The following is a 19,394-nucleotide window of genomic DNA, read 5'->3' on the forward strand; positions in this document are numbered from 1 at the left end:
GCACCCCAGACTGGGCTTCCTGTGGGCGGGGCTCACGGGGAGTCTGGGCGAGGCGGGCGCTCGCAGGCCCCTCCGGCTGCCAAGCTGCTGGGCCCTTGTGACTGGGTGGGTGGGTGGAGGACAGAAGGAGACTTCTGTCCCCTGGGCTGACTGGATATAAGCTGTCCTAACTCAGCTCGTGGTGTTCGGGCCCTGAGGCAGGTGTGGCTCAGCGGAGGTTCAGGAGGGGCTGTGGGTTTGCCAGGGTTCCAGAAGGGACAAAGCCAAGCTCTGACACCAAGTGTGGGCCCTTTTTCAGCTTGTCCACACCTCTGGAATGGGAAGCAGCTCCTCCCAGGGAACGTTTGTTTTACTACAGGGCCCAGTCTTGCCCTGTAATTAATTAGTCCAGAAGGTTCATCATGTAATTATTAACAAAATGAGACAGTCCTCTGAATGTGCTCTAGGTGCGTTTACATTTTTTAAAATTTACTACAGAAAGCCCAACATCTAGAAATTTTAGGGCCACTTTAAACTGTGAATTCTCAACTGTGGGTATATGATCTTCCTAATAATCTTTGCTGGGAAAAATGCTAAGGGAGTGTGTTCCTCTGTGAGCGAGACTGTGAGTAGACACCAGAACGTTTAGTTTCCATGATGACCTTTCTCACCTGGTAGGGCCAGCTGTGTGCCTGAGATCTTGCAGGACTAAAAGTCTACTTGTGCACATTTTGTGATCTCTGTCTTTATTATCATCCTCTCAAGATGAATCTTTTTCTTAAGAGAAATGACGACGGTTCTGAGTATTTGTAAGCTTTTTAGTGGATGTGTTGGAGAGCCGTTGACTTGCGCCAATGCTGGATGGGTTCACCGCTGTCTTCCTTGTTGAGTGACAGAAACAGTTCCTAAAGAAAAACGGGCAGTGTCAGCACCGGTGTAAAGACAGACCCCCACAACCGTAGAAGGCCCCCCCACAGTTTGGCTGACCACTTCCTACTCACCGCAGAGCCCATCCTAAGACCTCCCCTGCTGCAAAGGATTTGTAATACAGTCGACCCTTGAACAATTCGGTTTTGAACTGTGTGTTTCTACCTATATGTGGATTTTTCTCAGGCCAGTGCCGTAAATGTATTTTTTTTTCCTCAGTAACGTTTTCTTTTCTCTAGCTTACTTTATTGTAGGAATACAGCATGTAATACAGATAACATAAAAAATATGTGTTAACTGACTATGTTATGGGCAAGGCTTCGGGTCAACAGTAAGATATTAATAGTTGGGTTTTGGGGGAGTCAGAAGCTCTATATGGGTTTTTGACTGCCATAAGTTGGTGCCCCACCCCCACATTGTGCAAGAGTCAACTGTATTCACCTAGACTCTAACCTGGTCTCTGTCTAGCTGTCCCTGAGAAGGAAAATAAGATCTTGGCCATCATCTTTTGGCAGTTATTCAAAAGTCAACATTGCAATCTCATCCTCTGGGACGTGCCGAAGGCTGAAAGGATCTAGTCCTAACTTGCCCCCATATGCCTTCTCAAAGACGCTCCTGGCTTGCCTCGGGGCCAGGAAGCAGGCTCTGCCATCGGTGCTCCTCACCCATTCTTTAAATATTTTTTCAGCTTTACTGAGGTGTAATTGACAAATATCTGATGTTTCAAGTGTCCACCATGATGATTTGGCTCACCGTCTGCTCACCAGGATGATTTGGCTCACCGTCTGCTGCTGTGTGTCATTCTAGGCAAGCTCTTTTTGGAGACCATGTTAAGAAACCCCAGAGCCTGGAGGACACAGACTTGAGCCGCCTCTACACAGCCACGTCCTTGATGCAGATTGATGACAACGTGATGAGGTGTGTGTGTGCTCGGGGACACGGTGCCCGGCGGGAGGCTGCAGGCCAGCGGGCCCAGCACGAGGGCTTTCTTCGCCCACTTTAGTGTAAAGGGTTTTTTTTGTTTGTTTGTTTGTTCTTAAAGATTTATTTATTGAGAGAGAGACAGAGAGCACAAGGGGGAGAAGCAAAGGGAGACGGGGAGAGAAACTCAAGCAGACTCCTTGCTAAGTGTGGAGCCCAACGTGGGGCTCGATCCCATGAACCATCCTGACCTTAGCCAAAACCAAGAATCTGTCGCTTAACCGAGGGTGCCACCCAGATGCCCCAGGGCTTTTTTTATTCTTTGAATAAAAGAATGTCTCGTGTTTAAAAACTGAAGATCACACAGAAAAATCCAGATTTCTAGTTGCTCTTAGAAAACAAGGAGAAGATGTCCCCACTCATTCTGCACTCCTGTGTGGCATAACTGAGCTGGAACTGGGGAGCTGGGGTGCGTACACCCTGCTGTCCGTGGTCCTTACCCTACCTGCCGTGCCCTGACCCTAGGGCAGGGATCAATTGCCACATAATTTGCATTGACAGGAAAAGGAAATATTTCTTGTAACCATCCATGTCTCTATCAAAAGTAAAAAAAAAACAAAAAATAGACCAAGAGAGCGGTCTTTGCAGGAAAACAGAGCCTTTTTCTTTGTGAGCAAGAAACCTCTCCTCCCTGTGTCCTATGTGAACCCCACCCACTTTGTTCCTTCACCCTTCACCTACCTGCCCCCTGCAGGCACCCGAGGCTGAGAACCCAACAATGTCCTCTTTCCTGGCACACATACTTTCTGATTGAGTTTACTGAGCTTAGCTGTAGCTGGAAAAAGCAATTGTTGATCTCTGACCTCACTGTTCTCTTTAAAAACCTCATCCCTGGGGTGCGTGGGTGACTCATTCAGTTACGTGTCTACCTTCGTCTCAGGTCATGATCCCAGGGCCCTGAGATCGAGCCCCACATGCGGTTTACCTGCTGCTCCTACCCCCCGCCGCCTGCCGCTCTGCCTACTTGTGTGCTCTCTTTTCTCTCTCAAATAAATAAATAAAATCTTAAAGAAAAAAAAAAACTTATCCAGTGACCATTTGATACCTTCAGGTGTGGTCTAAAGCAGGTTAGGGTTCATCTAGTAGATAAGCGGATACTGACCTGAGGGGACTTATCTTTCTTATGGCATTTTAGTAGCTTTCTTAGACCAGATAACCTTGATATATGCCTGTTAACATTTACACAAAGCAGACAGAAACCAGAAAATCACTGGTACGCTGAGAAGGTGAGAATGGATTCTGCCCACCCTCCCTGGATCGTGTGTCATTTTATTGTGGCATCTAATGAGAAAGAAACCAAACACTGAAATTCCCCATTCATCTTCTGAATTGGTGTGAGCCCCAAAGCGAAGGTTCTTCAACTCTCCCTTAAGCTCTCCCTTTTGAATTGTGCTGGATTGTCGCAGTTTTCATGAACATGACCAGCTGGGCAGCCTCCTCATTATCCCGTCACCAGGAGGACTGGAGGACTGGAGTGCTTCCCCGGCCCGCTGAGACCACAAAGGGACTGCTTGCACGAGGACAGGTGCCCCAGAGATGACCACTGCTCTCGGCCTCTCCCCCTCAAGTGGGCCTCACAGTGCGGCCTGTGCCCCCTGGGGCCTTCCCAGGCGGAGATGCCTGCACAGCCCGGCGGTGGAAGATAGCCGCAGCTTCAGGGGAGGCCCGGTCTCGTGAAGACCCCAGTCAGAATAGAACACAACTGCCATGATGAGTGTGGGGAAGTGTGTAAACCTGGCGATTCACAGACCTGTACCCCTGGGGAAAAAAATATATGTTTATAAAAAATAAAATTTAAAAAAAAAAAAAAAAAGAACACAACTGCCAGTCAGAAACCAGAGGCCCTAATATGTGTCAGGAAGAGGTTTCCAGAGATCCTCCGGCCTGGGGTTGAGTCGGGCTGCTGGTGTCAGAGCACAGGGTAGAGCCGAGCGGCTGGACTTCTGTGCAGGAACAGGGAAAGTTCCGTTAAACGTCTCTGACTGCAGCCCCACGGGTGGGCAGAACTGATAACTTTGGATCTCTGTCTCGCACCCATTACCTGAGACATGTTCCTTTCCAGTTCTCGGTGGTCAGGGTTCCTCTGCAAGGAAAAATTCTGTTGAAGAGAAAGTTCTTGTAAATGCCTTTGCATGTCCGTTTCCTAGTGTCTGCAGTGACATCTGGTTTTATCCCGACTCGAAGGGTATAACACCTGCTAATAAATACTGTGGCCAGGGGACACCTGGGTGGCTCAGTCAGTTGAGTGTCTGTCTTTGGCTCGGGTCACGGTCCCAGGGTCCTGGGATCAAGTCCCACATCAGGCTCTTTGCTCAGCAATGAGCCTGTTTCTTCCTCTGCCTGCTGCTCCGCCTGCTTGTACTCTCGCTTTGTCTCTCCCCTGTGCTCTCTCTCTGGCAATAAAAAAAAAAAGAAGAATACTGTGGCCAGCCCTTCCCGAGCGGTGGCTGGGCCAGGCTCTGTGCTGACAGCACTTCAATGTCATCAGTCTCAAGGCCAATAAGGAAGGCACCGTCTCTAGCTCCACTATACAGAGGGAGAAGGTTAGAGTTTGCCTGAGGTCACAGAGCCTGTAGGGGGCAGAGTCAGCTCAGCGTCCGGTCTTGTGACAAGGATTCCTTTGTCTTCCTTTGCGTGTGTGTGTCGCAGGAAGTTCCACGGCTATAACTCCCTGAAGGAATATTACGAGGAGGAGAGCTGCATGCGGTACCTGCACCGGGTGAGTGTCGGGGTGGGACCGGAGCGAGCAGCCTCCCCTAATCGGTGGCCCCGCCTCCAGCTTCGCGCACGCACGCGCAGTGAGCACCCTCCCCAGCATCCTTGGTGGGAGCTCAGCCAGAATCGGGCTTGGACCCCTGAGGCTGTTGGCTTGGGTTTGGCTTCTGACCCAAGCTCTGCCCCTCGGGGACCCCAGTGTATTAATCCCAGAGCTGCCCCTTGGTGCAGCGTGGGACCAGTCTGCTCCTGCCTCTGTGGAAAAGCCCTTGACCTTACCGCAACACCCATTGGTCCTTCAGCCTTCCTTTAACAGTGAGATCTTGCCCGCTTCCTGCCATGGCTCCTCATAGATCTGTGTAGATGTCCTGCTAGCTCGGACCCTTGCTTTGGCCCCTGTGCCTTTCTTTAGTGTGACGGCTAGAACTAAACTCAAGGTTCCTGCCATGATCTGGTGAGTGCAGGGGAAAACAGATGTTTTTCTGTATCCCAATGAGGAGGAGCAGGTGTGTTGACAAGGTCGCCTGGCTTAGACGAATGCAGTTCTCAGCAGCTGCAATAAATGTGGGGTGGATTCAGTGACATCCATGGCCAGCCTCGAACTCACCATGTTTTCCACCTGCACCACCACCAGACCAGTCTCTCATCATTCTCTCTCTGGACAGTTGCTCCTTTTACTCAAACACAGGATTCCCATTTGGCGCCATCAGTGTCCACCTGCTGGTTTGGCCTACCGCTCACCCAGCGGAAGCAGGTGACTGTGAATTACAGCTCTGCCATCTGTCATATTGGCCACCACATGCCCCCCCCCACCATCAGTTAGCATCTTCCCCCAGGCTTTGGGTGCCTTCCTTTAAGCCACCGCAGAGCCGTTGAGCTGCCCAGAGCCGCTGTTAGAGACCTCCTGCTGAGCACAACCAGCTGCTGTACCCCCGGAGCCTGGCTGTTCAGTAGTGTCCGAGCGCCCCCCCATCAGTCCATCTGCACTCAAAGGAAAAAGCCTGTCTTACTAAAATGGATGTTGAATGCTTCCCAGTATCCACCAGCCTCCTCCTGGTTCTCCCCTTCAGATTCTTCTAGAAAATCTCCCTTGTCTGGAGAGGAGCACACTCCCATCTTTCCTCCCCCACACTATAAATGGAATGAATGGGTACATAACTCTTCGTAAGGTTATTTTGCTGAAAGGTAGGCTAACGAGATACCATGAAGATCATCAGAAATATTTTGCCGGGGAGCCCCACTGAGCCCTGCCCTCACTCCCTCAGAGCACGTGGGTGACCTAGAACACCAGGGGCTTTTCTCCTGCGCCCACCTGCCAGGCTCCCAGGAGATCACATGGTTAGGATTCATGCTGCTGCCCCGGAAGACGGGGCACCCTCAGTCCCCATCTCAGCTCAGAGTTTGCTGAGCAGTGGCCCTCTTCCCTTTGCTTCAAAGACATGGGCGGTAGTGCATTTGAGCCTGGACTCAATGGTGTCTGAAACAGGGGATCAATCGTTTATTTCTGCCTTATTTTCTTGTTGCAGATCTATGTCCCTCTCATGCTGGTTAACGCAGCTGATGACCCCTTGGTGCATGAAAGCCTCCTAACCATCCCCAAATCGCTCTCCGGTAAGTGCTCCCTCGGCCACTCAGCACATTGCCCTGGTAAATTCTGTCACCTCTACCCTGCTGTCACCCCTGAAGACCAGCCTCTACGGGGAAGGGCATCCCGTAGTAGAGTTCTCATTCAGCCGGGCCTGATAGTCCTGGGGCTGTGAGAGAGCCTGGGCAGAGCCTTCTCGTGTCCTGTCCTGGTTGCAGAGACGACCGCCACTCATATTCACAACCAAGAGGGCTTTGGGGGGGCTCCCTGGTGTTCTCTGAAATTATCGTGTCAGGGTTAGGCTTCCATTAAGTCTGAAAGTTGGACTTAAAGAGGTATTTTGACTTAAAATCCGACACGAAAAGCAAAACAGAAAAGCCAGTTCTGTTACCTCTTGAGACAGACAGCCTCTCCATCTGGTTTGAGGATAAAAATATAAGCAACTGAGAAAGCAAAGAACATTGCTCTCGGAAATGTTGTTGTGCTTCGAGCCCGGGTGGGGTGGATGGGGGAGGAAGGGAGGGTGGGCAGCCGAGGGAAACGTTTGGGAATTCCAAGGGCACCTTGCGCTGAGATGCAGATCCCATCCTTTGTAGCCCTCTGCTGTCCTGTTTCTCTTGTAAATATCCCGTATTCACCAGAGCTGGGGCACTCATTCTCCCCAACCCCAAGCTAGAGGAGTACAAAATACGGCGGGCGGGGCTCAGGGACCTGCTCTGAGTGGTGGTTGCATGTCATGCAGGTGTGCTGGGTGATAAAAGCCAGCCCTCCGGTCAACCCGCTAGCAAGCCGTAGGCTCCCTGCGCGAAAGCCAGCCGCTCGGTTTCCTTCTGATGTCCAAAGCGACATTGTAGCTCTCATGCTGTCACAGAGAATTTATGAAATAACTGAAAAGGAAGAATAAGGGGGATCAGACAAGAAAAGTGTCCCGCAGAGCCAGAACCAGGCAGGCCAGGAGGCTCAGGCCCCTGTCAGTCCGTCCCCTGGAAAGACAGATGTGTCCTGTGCTCCCCAGACACAAGCAGCTGCCCACTTGGCCTCACCACCCCCCCGCCCCCAGCAGTCTTTCCCAGCACCTAGGGGACTGAGCCACACACGGACTCCTGAAGTCAGGCCCCAGGGTAGCGGCGCTCAGCAGGGTCATTCCGTATGTCTCAAGCATCTTTAACACAACCTGCAGCTTTAAGTGCTGGTTCAGTCTTAAACTATAAGTGTCTGTAAGGAAAAAGCATGGACTCCACTGACTTAACCTTGTTCTCTAGTAAATAATGGCATAAATTCGAGGAATCCCTGCTCAAAGCCTGGCCCCCACCCGTAGCACCTAGCATGGGCATCATCTGGGAGCTTCTTAGACATGCAAAATCTCAGCTCCTCCTCCGGCCTCAATGAAATCGGAGAAACCTCTGACTATGTCATTGAAATCAGCCGGTCAGCTTTAGCGACGCCAGTGCCTGGACTCACTCGCGCTCGCTCACTCTCTCTCTAATCTACGTCCAAGTTTGAGAACCACTTAGATTTCAAAGTATTTCTTAAACTGGTGCCCATTCCTCGCCCAAGCCAGGCGGCCGTTCCAACACCTGCTAGATCCCACTGCCTTGCCCAGCCCACCTAATCCCTCCCGCCCCTCGCCCGATCTGGTGAACGAGGCCGAGTGAGTGGGAGTCAGATGCCTTCCTGCTGACCTTCACCTGTAGGGATAAGCCTGGGCCACCCCAGCCCGCTCGCTCTGGCCCCTCCGGCCTTGGAGGTAACCAGTCACCGACTCACTCCGCTGCCTTCCTCCCTCCCCGCCCGCAGAGAAACGGGAGAACGTCATGTTTGTGCTGCCTCTGCACGGCGGCCACCTGGGCTTCTTTGAGGGCTCCGTGCTGTTCCCCGAGCCCCTGACGTGGATGGATAAGCTGGTGGTAGAGTACGCCAACGCCATTTGCCAGTGGGAGCGTAACAAGTCCCAGTGCTCGGACACGGAGCAGATGGAGGCCGAGCTGGAGTGAGGCCTCCCAGACTCCGGCACAGTCCAGCCGCCTCCCCTGGAACCCGCGTCCCTCACCGGCGGATCCCGGTCCCCCATCTCCCCGCTGTGACCTGGATCTGACCTCACGCCATCAGCGGGGACGACCCCCCCAGGCACACCTTGGCCGAGTAGGCTGCCGTCCCTGGGAGCTCCAGGCTATTTTTATGCTTAGTTACTGGTTTTCTCCATTGCGTTGTTATCCGTGGTGACAAGCGACAGGGTTCTCACCCTCCTGTCCACTTTCAGCATTTGATTGCTTTTAAGCCAATTACATCTAGTTTCCCTATTAAAAATGTGTCTGAACAGCGGTTTTGCTTTGCCAATCAAAAAGGCTTGTCCCCAAGAGCAGTGAAGGATGTATGGTATTTTGTGGTGGTCGTGTGTGTCCTTACGTAGACCCTGGTGAGCCCTCGCCCAACGAGGCCGATGCCGAAGAGGCCGGTCTTCTTGGGAGCGTCAGCACCTGGGCCGCCTGCCACGGCCGTGTGGCTCCTCCTCCCCCGGCCGAGAAAGTTCTCTAGGGTCACAAGCCAGGTTTCTCCCTTACAATCTTCTAAGACCGTCTCCTCGCACTTTTGCCTCGCACTTTTTGATGAGAGTTACCTGGGGCGCTTGTTAAAAATTCAGCCTCCCAGGTCCCTCCCCTGGGAGAGGCCGATTCAATGGGTCTGGGAAGGGGTCTGGAGATTTTAATTTTTTACAAGTGCCACCGGTGATCCTCATCGCCGGGCAAATTTGGGAAACACTGTTTTGCTGCAGGGCCTTTCCATGAGAAACATCTGGGTAGATCATTTTATGGAAACGTATAGGTAGACAGGTCTCTTAGCTCCCAGGGGCCTCCCAGGCAGCAGCCCCTGTCACCTCTAGCTGCCTCGAGTGGCCGCAGTGTGATGTCTCTGGAGAGGGCCCAGTGGGGAGGGAAGAGTTTGGGTAACGCCAGACTCTGCTTTTCCCTGGCTGTATGACCCTGGACAGGTCCCTCTGAACTTTCGTTTCTTCACCAAACGGGGGACTTGGACCAGGTGGATGGCCGAGACCACAGCCAGTTTGAAAGATCCATGACAAACTCAGCTTACTGAGGTTCGAGAGACCATCCCTCCAGGGAAGCCTGGGAGTAACTCTCCTGTCTACACCTGTGGATGTCATCATTTGCCTTTTTTTTTTTTTTCCATGTCTCTCATTTTCATAGAAAGAGGTGTTTGGGATTTTCTTTTGTTGTTGTTGTTTTTTTAAACATTCAATGGTAATTTTACTTTTTTAACCCAAGTCTTTATAGCTCTGGCTTTTGATAACCAAATAATTCGAAAGCTGGGTCTGAGTTTGGAGAAAGATCTTTCCAGCCATAAAGGGTGTTATTTTGAAACCAGATTTTTAATTTAATAGCCTATATTTATAGTCTGTTGGATAGATCTTTCCAAAGTGTGTCTTTTCAAACGAAAATGTTATTTGAGGTTTCAAGTACTCCTTTCCTCCAGTCCTGCAGGACTTGAATATCTAAAAACCCTGCACTTTGAAAAATCAGCAGTTGCTATCTGGAACTAAATGGAACTACAAGTGAAATTGCTTGGATACACTTTTTTTTTTTTTTTTAATATCCTTGCTTCATCTCCTTTGCTCCAGGACAGATAGGATTATAACTAGTGGGTCTGTGTGGATGTTTCAGGGGTAAAAGGGAACCACCTGAGGGCCTGGGGGGCGCCCATTGCGGCCGCAGGTGGATGTGGTTGGGTGCCGGTCCACGTGACTATGACGGTTGGTATCCTGAAGTTGTTTTCTGACAATCGCCAGATCATCCTAATCAATACCATGGAGAACAGCCACCATCTCAAAAGGTTGAGACTTTGTGGCCCCCATCATTGCTTTGTTGTAATTTCTCACACACACAAAGTTTATCATTGTGACTTTCCCCTGCCCTCAACTGTTATTTTCCTAGTGCATTTTCTTTCCATGTTCTTTTAGCACAAATGGGCACTTTATCATCTACCCCCTCAATTTGGAAGCTGGTCCCCTCCCCTCCCTTGCTATTCCCTCCACCCAACAGCACAGCTGTAATCTAGAAGAGTCACTCCACGGTCCTGTTGCCACAGACCCTTTGTGAAAGTAGGGAAATGAAGCAATAAATGAATGGGGCCGGAGCGCCGTCCCAGGAAGCAAGAGGGGCCTTTGCCGTTGCCTTAGGTCCCATCTCTCAACCTGTTCTAACAGAGCCGTGGCCAGGTACCAGCTCCATTCAGGAAGAGAAAAGACAGTCCTGTTGTCGCACCCCGGGGGACTGGTGGGGGACCAGAAGTCCCTGGAGCCTGGTGGTGGTGGTGGTGGTGGTGGAGGAGGAGGAGGAGAGGCCGGGCCTGGGGCCTGGCCTTTGTCGCCCCACGACCGGAATTTACCCCACAGGACTGTGGGGGCCGCTTCCCAGCTGAAATCTTTCTAGTGTGTGACTCTGAATGGCACTCACATTCCATTTTGGCTCACATGAAATCAGCTGAAGTCCTTTGTTCCGGCTTTGGGCTCTCAGGCATGGAAATGAGAATGTGACCGTGGCGGTCTTACAGGAAAATTCTTGTTTGTCCCTGAATGAGAGCACAGAGGCATTGAATTGACAAGAGTTGCAGACCTGCCTCATAAACAAGGGAGCAGCATTTTATATGTAGGTCAGCTTTTTCCTTCCTCCAGCTTTCTTGGCTTTTCTTCCTGAAGTCATTCATTTCTGATAATGGGAGCGCTCTTCTTGCTCTGAAGGTCCTCTTTGGCCTAACACAAGGCCGAATTTTCAAAGAGCGTTTGAATATTTTAAAAATTGGAATAAAGATAGAAGTGGCCGTAGACCTAGACAACCCTATCGAATCCTATCACAGGGGTAACCCATTAAACACCAAGGAGGAAAAGCACCCACATTTCTTCCAACTGCACTCCCTGCCTAAGACAATTTGAAGACAGCAAATGAGTGACAGGTCCCGGCCAAATTAAGATGATCTAGAAAATGCTGTCACATCTCCTTGATAGGTTTTGTTAGGAGGAAGTTTATCAGACTTCAGGAAAAACTCTTCTCTTCCCTGTGGCGATTCCAGAGCAAAAAAAAGCAGGAGGCTGTTTGTCGCCACTAGATTCTTTTAACCTCTCTGCAGCATTATCCGCTTGCAGGGGACCTTGCGACATGCCGTGGGAGGGGAAATATGCCAGAAAGAGGAGCGTTTCCTGTCTTTGACCCGGTGTTAGGGAGTCAGGGTCCAAGACACCTGGGTTCTCATCCCAGCTGGCTCTAATTCACATTGTACTGAGGGCAATCCCTTCACCTCTCTGAGCCCCAATGCCCTCACCTTAGACCATCCGGAAGACCATCTACTTACACATCGTTTGCCTAAGCATTCCCACCTGCCTTCTGCAGCCCTAGCAAGTGACCGCGGCTACATCAAGGCCCCAGCCTCATCTTGGGGGGCCTGAGAGGGAGCCCCTGCATCAAGCCTTTACTGGTGAACACCCTTGATATGACCCGAAACCCTGTGACTTTGACTGGCTTCTCTTTAGAATCTCCGTTGTCCTCTCAATATCCTTGCTGTCCTGAGGGTGGTCTTGTGACTGGGACAGGTGCTGACTTTTGGAACAAGGCGAATGTCCCCCACCTTCCGTGGGACTCGGGCAGAGCATTGAGATCCACAGTCCTGTTTCCCAGGGCAGAAAGCCTGCCCGCTCAGGCTTTCATTCTGAAGCCACCGTCTTCATTAAAGCCGAGCCTTCTGGATAGCTGAGCCTGGACGCCTGGCGTCTGAATGAGAGCTCCCTTTGTGACCGTGTGACTTGAGAATCTCCTCTGCCAGATGAGAAACAATGCGCATGTTCTTGTTTGTGTTTGCCCTGCAAGCAGATGTCTGAGATGTGAGGGGCTTTTCTTTGCCTGTGCCATCGATCGTTAGAGCCCAAGTAAAGATTCCCTGCAACGTCACGTCCAAAGAACTCAGGGTTTTGCCCTCCAGGCGCTTCTCGCCACAGCAGCCTGAACAGCATCATCTGGCATTCTCGGTGCCCAGAAAGTCTCACCTTGCCCCTAGAGCATCCCCTGGAGTTCCAGCGATACTATGGCACCGGAATCCAAATTCTCGTGCTGTGACAGCTGGGAGCAAAGCCACAGGAAAGCCAGAGACTCTCTCCATGTGGCCTGTGTGCATCTCCGCTATGCCAGGCACCCCCAGCCCCCGACAGTATGCGCGATTCAGAACCGGCCGAATGTCTCGTCCCCCAACGCCTCTCTTCCTTCTGGGCCTCGCTCTGTTTCCAGAGCCACTTTGGATTCCATGGAGGCCTCAAAAAGCCATGAAATGTGGCCGGTCTGTGGCCTTTAGAGGCCGAGCAGTGGAGGAAAAGGATTTTTTCTTCCCTCTGTTATCTAAGCAGAAGGAAGGACCCCCTTCTTCAAAAGCTAGGATTGCTTTTGCCAAACTGTACTCAGAGCTAAGGGAAGGGAAGCGGGCCCCTGCTGGCAGTGAGAACTGGAAGGCCATCCAGGACAAACGAAGCTCCTTCTCGCCCCTCTCACTGCCGCTGCTGCCCCCGGACGGACGCCGCAACCCGGGCACCCCCGCCCCCTCCCCAAGTGGCCCTGGGAAGCAGGCCGCAGAGTCTGGCTCGCCAGCCATGCTCAGCCTCCCAGACAGTAGACAGCTGCCCCTTCTGGAAGAGTCAGCCTGCCCCCACCCCCCTGAACTGTTTTTCCTGGCATGTATGTGGAGAAAGCATCTGTGTATCTAACGAACACGCTGGAATCCATTTCTAACCAGTGGGCAAATCTTCCACCTTGACTCTGCTCGATTAGCAATGAAATTGAGAACCTACCTTCTCTCCATTCTGGTCCCCACTAACCAAGAAATCTGTTGCCATAAACTGGGGACAGTTCCATTTCTAGCGTCTACAGAGAGAGCCTTCATCTCCCAAGGCCTGCTTCTTCCCGACCACCCACGTTGAAGAGTCCCCAGTATAATAGCGGACCCCCTCGGTCCCCGCGCCAGCCGCTTCTCTCCCAGACCGTTCCCGGGGACTTGGTCCATCCCAGGGGTAGTACTTGGCTTTTGTCTGGCTTTTGTTTTGGCCTCTTCCTTTTTCCTAAAGCACAAGTCTGCGTAGAGTCCTATCAGCTCTCCACACCAGTCCCGGACGACCTGGGTCTCTCCCACTGCCTCAGGGAGACCTTCACTACACCTGAGCTCCTGACTTCTGTCACTACAGCTGCCTTAGCCACACCAGGGCCGGGGGGCGGCATGGGGGGCCGGTTCCATCTCTCCCTTCCCTGGTCGGACTCGCTCAGCCACGTTCTTCTGTTGGCAGATCTGCTTCCAGATTGATTTTTGAGAACCATCACTCTCACATTCCTCATTTTTGTTTTTTTGTTTTGTTTGATTTTGTTTGGTTTAGTTTTTTGAAATGTCCAACGCTGCCCTAAAAACCATGTCTTTTTGAGTTTGTGTTCTGAAAGCCTCTGTGCCGCCGGATTTTAGGGTGGGGAATACAGGATCCTCCAGCACATGGGGCATTTAAGATTTGCAACTAGCAATGCAATTTTTTCTAAATATGAGGATATTTACCTTTATTAAGAAATTATACTAAACAACGGTGTCCTTGATCATTTTCTGTTCTCATATGACTTTTGGCTCTATTTTGATTCTGTGTGGTGGTAAACGAAGATCATTACAAACAAGAACTGTAATTTTGTTATCTTTGATTCAATGGAATTTCTTTACTTAAATAAAAGGCTAAAAATGTGGCGTGGCTGTGTGTCCTTTGTCCTGTGGGAGTGTCTGTGTAAAAGGATTCTTCCTGTGCCTTCACCAAACTTGAGCTTGAAGGAAGTGGGCAAAACCATCAAGTTCTTATCACAAGAGATTATATCCCAGCCTTGCAAGCAATGACCAAAGAAATGACCATCCTGAGGGCTCTCACACACCCAAGCTCTCCAGCCCAAAAGCCAGGGCATGAGATACCAGCCCTGGAATCGCCCACTCTCTAGACAAAGTGAACCCTGTAGATGAAATGTGAGGGGAGATGGAAATGGTAACTGCCACGCATGATTTGCATGCTTTTTCTAAGAATGTTCTAGAATGTTCTTTGAAAAGACTGAGTGAACATCACCTAAATGAAGGTCCTGTTGAGTTGGGGGCACCTGGGTGGCTCAGTCAGTGAAGTGTCTGCCTTTGGCTCAGGTCATGATCTTAGGGTCCTGGGATTGAGCCCCATGTTGGGCTCCCTGCTCAGCGGGGAACCTGCTTCTCCCTCTCCCTCTGTCCCTCCCCACTGCCCCCCAACTCGTGCTCACTCTTGCTCTCTCCCCTCTCTCAAATAAATAATAAAAAGATTATATTGGGTTGGAAAAAAACTTATCCTGGGTTGGTTGATTGATGGTGATGATTTCTTCTCCTTTGTGTCTGTCTGAATCCAAGCTGAGGTCTTCCATTCCCACCAGGAGAGTTAATACTAGTCCATATGCTCTCCTACCCAAGAACTTAGCACTCCATTTTCTTCCCTCCTTGGCTAGGCAAAACGTCAGACAAGTGAGGGGAGGTACGGACTGCTGGTTTTGGAGGATGTGCCGTAACATGACCTAAGAATGCCCACTATCAAATTTCACAGTGATGCCCTCTCTAGGAAGCAAGCTTCCTCCACTTCCTTTCCCCCACGCAACAGCCAGATCCTTTTGATGCAAGAAAAGCCAACTTATAAACAATACTACCTGTGAAGAATACCATAGGGAAGAGATCTCAGGTCCAGGATGTGGGGTTGGTTGATGCCAGCAGCTTGCCAAGGCGGTGGGCACATTAGCTGCGCCTCTCCTGAGGCAGCCCTATTGATCTGTGCTCAGGGACATTGACCTGCAATCACTCGCCACCCCAATGGTGCTGTATTTTATTGTACCTTTCATCAGGAGGCCCCTCTGCCCTAGCCCTCTGGGGGAGCACTTTCCCATGGGAAGGACCAAACACCTAACTGGATGGCTGTCACAGGTATGATAGCCTTTCTCCCCATTTCTTTCTTGGGGATCCCCCTTTGAGGGGGGTTACTTGTATCCACGTGATTGGGAAGACAATACAGGCAGTTTGGCCTTGAACTACGGAATTGCTCCCCCAAAGGGGTTAAGATAGATAAACCCCCCTCTCCTCGTGACTCTGTGCACCCAGAAACTTCCTTCTGATTCATGCTCTCCGCCCTCATTTAGAACTGCCCAGCATCTGTACCGAAGATAGTTCGGTTTCCTCTTAAAGTTCCTCCTTTATCTGATGACGGTTGGTGAAACGGATCTGGGATAAATGAAGTTGTAATTTCACTGTTCCCCTTCGCCTTCCTACCCACACCTCCCACAGCCCCGGAAAGAAACATCTGATATAAAGCATGAGCAGCGATAGGGCCAATGGATTTGGAGCCAGAGTTGTTGGTCAAGGTCCATTCCTAGCCACATCACCACTCTCTTATCCTGAGCAAAATTTAACCTCAGGGTTTTTTCGGGGTGGGGGGTTTACTTGTAAGATGGGGATAATTATAAGAATGCCTATCTCTGGATACTGAAAGGATCAAATACAAGAATATTCTTCAAAGCGAGAGTGTTATTTTGGGCAGTGGTTTTGGCTTCATCTGCTTGGTTCTCACTCATAAATCACTTCCGGGGACAGTGTAGAAACCAGAAGAAAAGAACGTGTGGCTTCCACTGGGGGGTCTCAACTGCTGGGCCCACGAGAGAAGCTGAGTTGGGCCTGGATATGGTTTTCAAAATCATTCCTGGGCTTGGCAGTGCTGACCAGCCACACAGAAGCATCATCAGACCCCAGTCCCAATCCTTTCCTTCCTTATTATGATCACCTTCAGAAATTAGGCATACCTGCCCACACATTTCCTGCCTGAAGGTGGGACAGCTTCTGGGCATAGCCCCCAGAACCAGCTGCTGCCTTTTCATAGGGGCTTTTGCAGCCCTGCTTCTCTGCCCTTTCGGCTCAGGAAACAAGAGCCAAGTGCAAAGTTGGCTTTTATATCCTTAGACATTAAAACCGGCCCGAGTGGCTTCCTCCAAATCCTCGCTGCCTCCGTATGTCAACACACAGGACTTGCAGCAGTGCCTAGTTGGACCACCTGGGAAGCTTGGAAAGCTCTTGATCCCCAGACCACATCCCGGACCAAGCACATCAGAGTCTCTGGGGATGGGGACCAGGCCTCACCATTTTAAAGCTCCCCAGGAAATTCCAGGGGTGCCTGGGTGGCTCAGTGGGTTAAAGTCTCTGCCTTCGGCTCAGGTCATGATCTCAGGGTCCTGGGATCGAGCCCCGCATTGGGCTCTCTGCTCAGCAGGGAGCCTGCTTCCCCCTCTCTCTCTGCCTACATGTGATCTCTCTCTCTTTCTTTGTCAAATAAATAAATAAAATCTTTTTAAAAAAGAAAATTCCAGCCTGCAGGGATCTTGTTAAATTGAAGATTTGAATTTAGATCAGAGGAGGGGCCTAAGATTCTGCACCGTTAGCAAGCTCCCAAGAGGAACAGATGCCACCGTCCTGGGACCCCCACTTTTAGTCGTGAGGTTCCTGGGGATCCTGTGAGCTCCCTTCTCTACCCTGCCCTGCGGAGTTTGCTCAACACCAGAGCCACACCTACTGTGGGAAGTGGGATTGAAAGATGGCCCAGTTCACCCCTCAGGAGACTTCAGCCCTTTTCCTGGCTGTCTTAGGACCTGCCTTCCCTCTTCCAGGGAGCTCTGCAGACCACCAGGTGGCCTCAGAGTCCTCCGGCAACCCTTAGGGTAACGGAGAGACACTGAGCAGTGTGGTAAGTCTCGTTCAAGGCTCTCTGAAGCCGGTGGCCTGTTTCCCTACTGAGACCTCCACCCACACCTTCACGAATAGCCTCCATCCACTGACTGATGACATCCCCCAAAAGTCCACGTGAGGATGGCCGAAATGCATCATTGTGACTTTGCAAACCTTCACTTCTGTGTGGCAGACACCCGGCCTCATCCAGATGTCTTCAGAAAGAAAGCCATTCTGGGTAGCAAACGGCTGGTGTAAAATTCATATTTCGTCGTCCCCCTTCCCATACTTGGTGGCTTTCAAAAGAGTATTTGATTGCCCCTTTTCCTCTCTCATGAATGTGGCAGTGGTGGTCACACATAGGAATCCAGCATGTAGGCAGCTGGGATTTTGTGAGGCTGAACGTGGCTGATTTTAACATTAACATTTATGGTCTTCAAACAGGTTCTCCCAAAGGTGGCACCACCCTTTCTGGACAGAGAGCTGGCCTGTTCCCCTCACCTCGCTTTCATACCCTGCGGGTCTCTGCGCCTGGAGGGGCAGTACCAGGGAACGACCAGCAGGGGGCAATGCCAGCCCACAGTTGGAGCTGACTCACAGGGCCCCAACCCCACAGCCTCTTCCTCAGAAAGCCGCTGGGCTTGCTCCTCAGATCCCAACACTGAGCTGAGGTGCTAGCCCTGCTGATTGTAGGGGTGACCCCAGCATCCCATTTGGATCCGAGTGATAGCCAAGGCCGCCCCAAGAGCTTCCTTGTTGGCATCTGCCTGCAGTTTTCTCCACATCCTGATCTCATTTGTAAATTAGAGCCCCCATCCACCAGAGGGTGGGCCTGGGCTGCATTTACAAGGGCTCCTGGCAGTTGGGGACCAAGGGAAAAATAGAAGTCATTCAAGGGGGATCAGCCTCTGTTTCCCTCAGATTTGGGACCAACTCTTTTACAAGACAACTAGAAGTATATCCTGAAAGCTTTAAAAATTTCTTTACCTCAGCCTCACCCACGCCCCCCTCTCTACCAACAGCTTACCCGTAGGGTCCCCAAGGCTCCCAACCCTGCCGAATGCGAGTCTCCACACCTGATCACTGAACCCCTTGGCACCACCGCTCGGGGTTCACGCCCTCATACTTGAAATACCTTCTCAGCCCCAGATGTTCTAGGAGATCCTTTGGCGGGCAACCAGAGTACCTTCCCTCTTTCAGACTCCAATAAGAGTTCCATGTAAGATTTGATTTGGAAAAGGGGACCCTCACCTCAAAAAGCATTTTGAAGGGTTTGAAGAAAGGGTCTGGGGAAAATCCTCAAGCCTCCCAACCCTCTACCCCCGATAATCTGCTATGATCCCTCCTCCACCTCAGTAGTCCTATGTAAATATCATTTATGACCATGAACTCTCAACTGCGATCACTATAAAGAAAGAAGCTACCGGGATATGAGCATACCCTGCACACCCTAGAAAGAAGGGATATAAGAAATCAACGCATGTGTGTGAATGTACATTCACACGTACCCATACACGCACATACCCACACTGGAAAGCAGGAACGACGACTCTCAGTGGATCAGAAAAATTTCTGAGTGAAAACAGATGAATTAAACCTCCAGCCCAGGAAATCGCTGAAGGTCCTGTCCCCAAAAGTGGGCGCAGTACCCAGGGTGTTTCACGCCCACAAGGAGGGGCAAGTGTGGGAAAGCCCAGGGGTGATCGCTGGGGTACTGGGGTACCTGGGGTACCTGGGCAGGTGCAGGTAGACCAGCCGACCCTCAGCCACCACACTGGCCAGACCACAGGCACAAGTGTGTGCCCCCACGTGGGAAAGTCAGTGGCAGATCTGGAGAGAAGGCTGGCAATGTCCACAAGCCTGGTGCCCAGCAGTCAGCTATTCTCTAACGGGGACTCTCACCCCACACTCAAAAACCACCAAGCACTTGAGGAAAGCAGACTTTACAGAAGGAAAGTGTTTGCATGTGTCAAAACATGCACAGCTGGGGGCGCCTGGGTGGCTCAGTCGTTGAGCTTCTGCCTTCGCCTGAGGTCATGATCCCACGGTCTTGGGATCAAGTCCAGCATCGGGATCCTTGCTCAGCAGGGAGCCTGCTTCTCCCTCTGCCTGCCGCTCCCCCTACTTATGCTCTCTTTCTCTCTCTCCAGCAAATAAATAAAATCTTTAAAAAAGCAAAAAACTACCAGTCAAGGCAAGGGGTCTAGAGGAGAGACCTCACATAGGAGGGGGCACAACCGCCACCCAGGAAAGGGTCCCAGCTCCTGACCATCACTGCACACATCACGCCATGCCCGACTGAGGGGACCAGGCCACCACAAAATGGAGCCCCTTCGAGGACGCTTCCACCCCCAAATCCCACGTGGAAAAGCCCTTAGCTGCCTGCCCACTGCCAAAATTACTGTTTGCTAGATCATTTTAT

At 51.2% G+C, this 19,394-nt stretch overlaps 1 protein-coding gene across 1 annotated transcript in view; it reads left to right on the forward strand.

The window, feature by feature from the left end:
- Positions 1-8,508, forward strand: part of ABHD2 (abhydrolase domain containing 2, acylglycerol lipase) — a 94,521-nt gene extending 86,013 nt beyond the window's left edge. Inside the window, exons 8-11 of the mRNA XM_032836927.1 lie at positions 1,714-1,824; positions 4,537-4,606; positions 6,129-6,213; positions 7,985-8,508. Coding sequence (XP_032692818.1) covers positions 1,714-1,824; positions 4,537-4,606; positions 6,129-6,213; positions 7,985-8,181 — 463 coding nt within the window. The 3' untranslated portion in view covers positions 8,182-8,508. The remainder of the gene's footprint in view (positions 1-1,713; positions 1,825-4,536; positions 4,607-6,128; positions 6,214-7,984) is intronic.
- The last annotated feature ends 10,886 nt before the right edge of the window (positions 8,509-19,394 follow it).

The sequence above is a fragment of the Lontra canadensis genome, unplaced genomic scaffold (genome assembly GCF_010015895.1).
Source record: "Lontra canadensis isolate GAN:19392208 unplaced genomic scaffold, GSC_riverotter_1.0 scaffold94, whole genome shotgun sequence".
In the NCBI taxonomy this organism is placed as follows: domain Eukaryota; kingdom Metazoa; phylum Chordata; class Mammalia; order Carnivora; family Mustelidae; genus Lontra; species Lontra canadensis.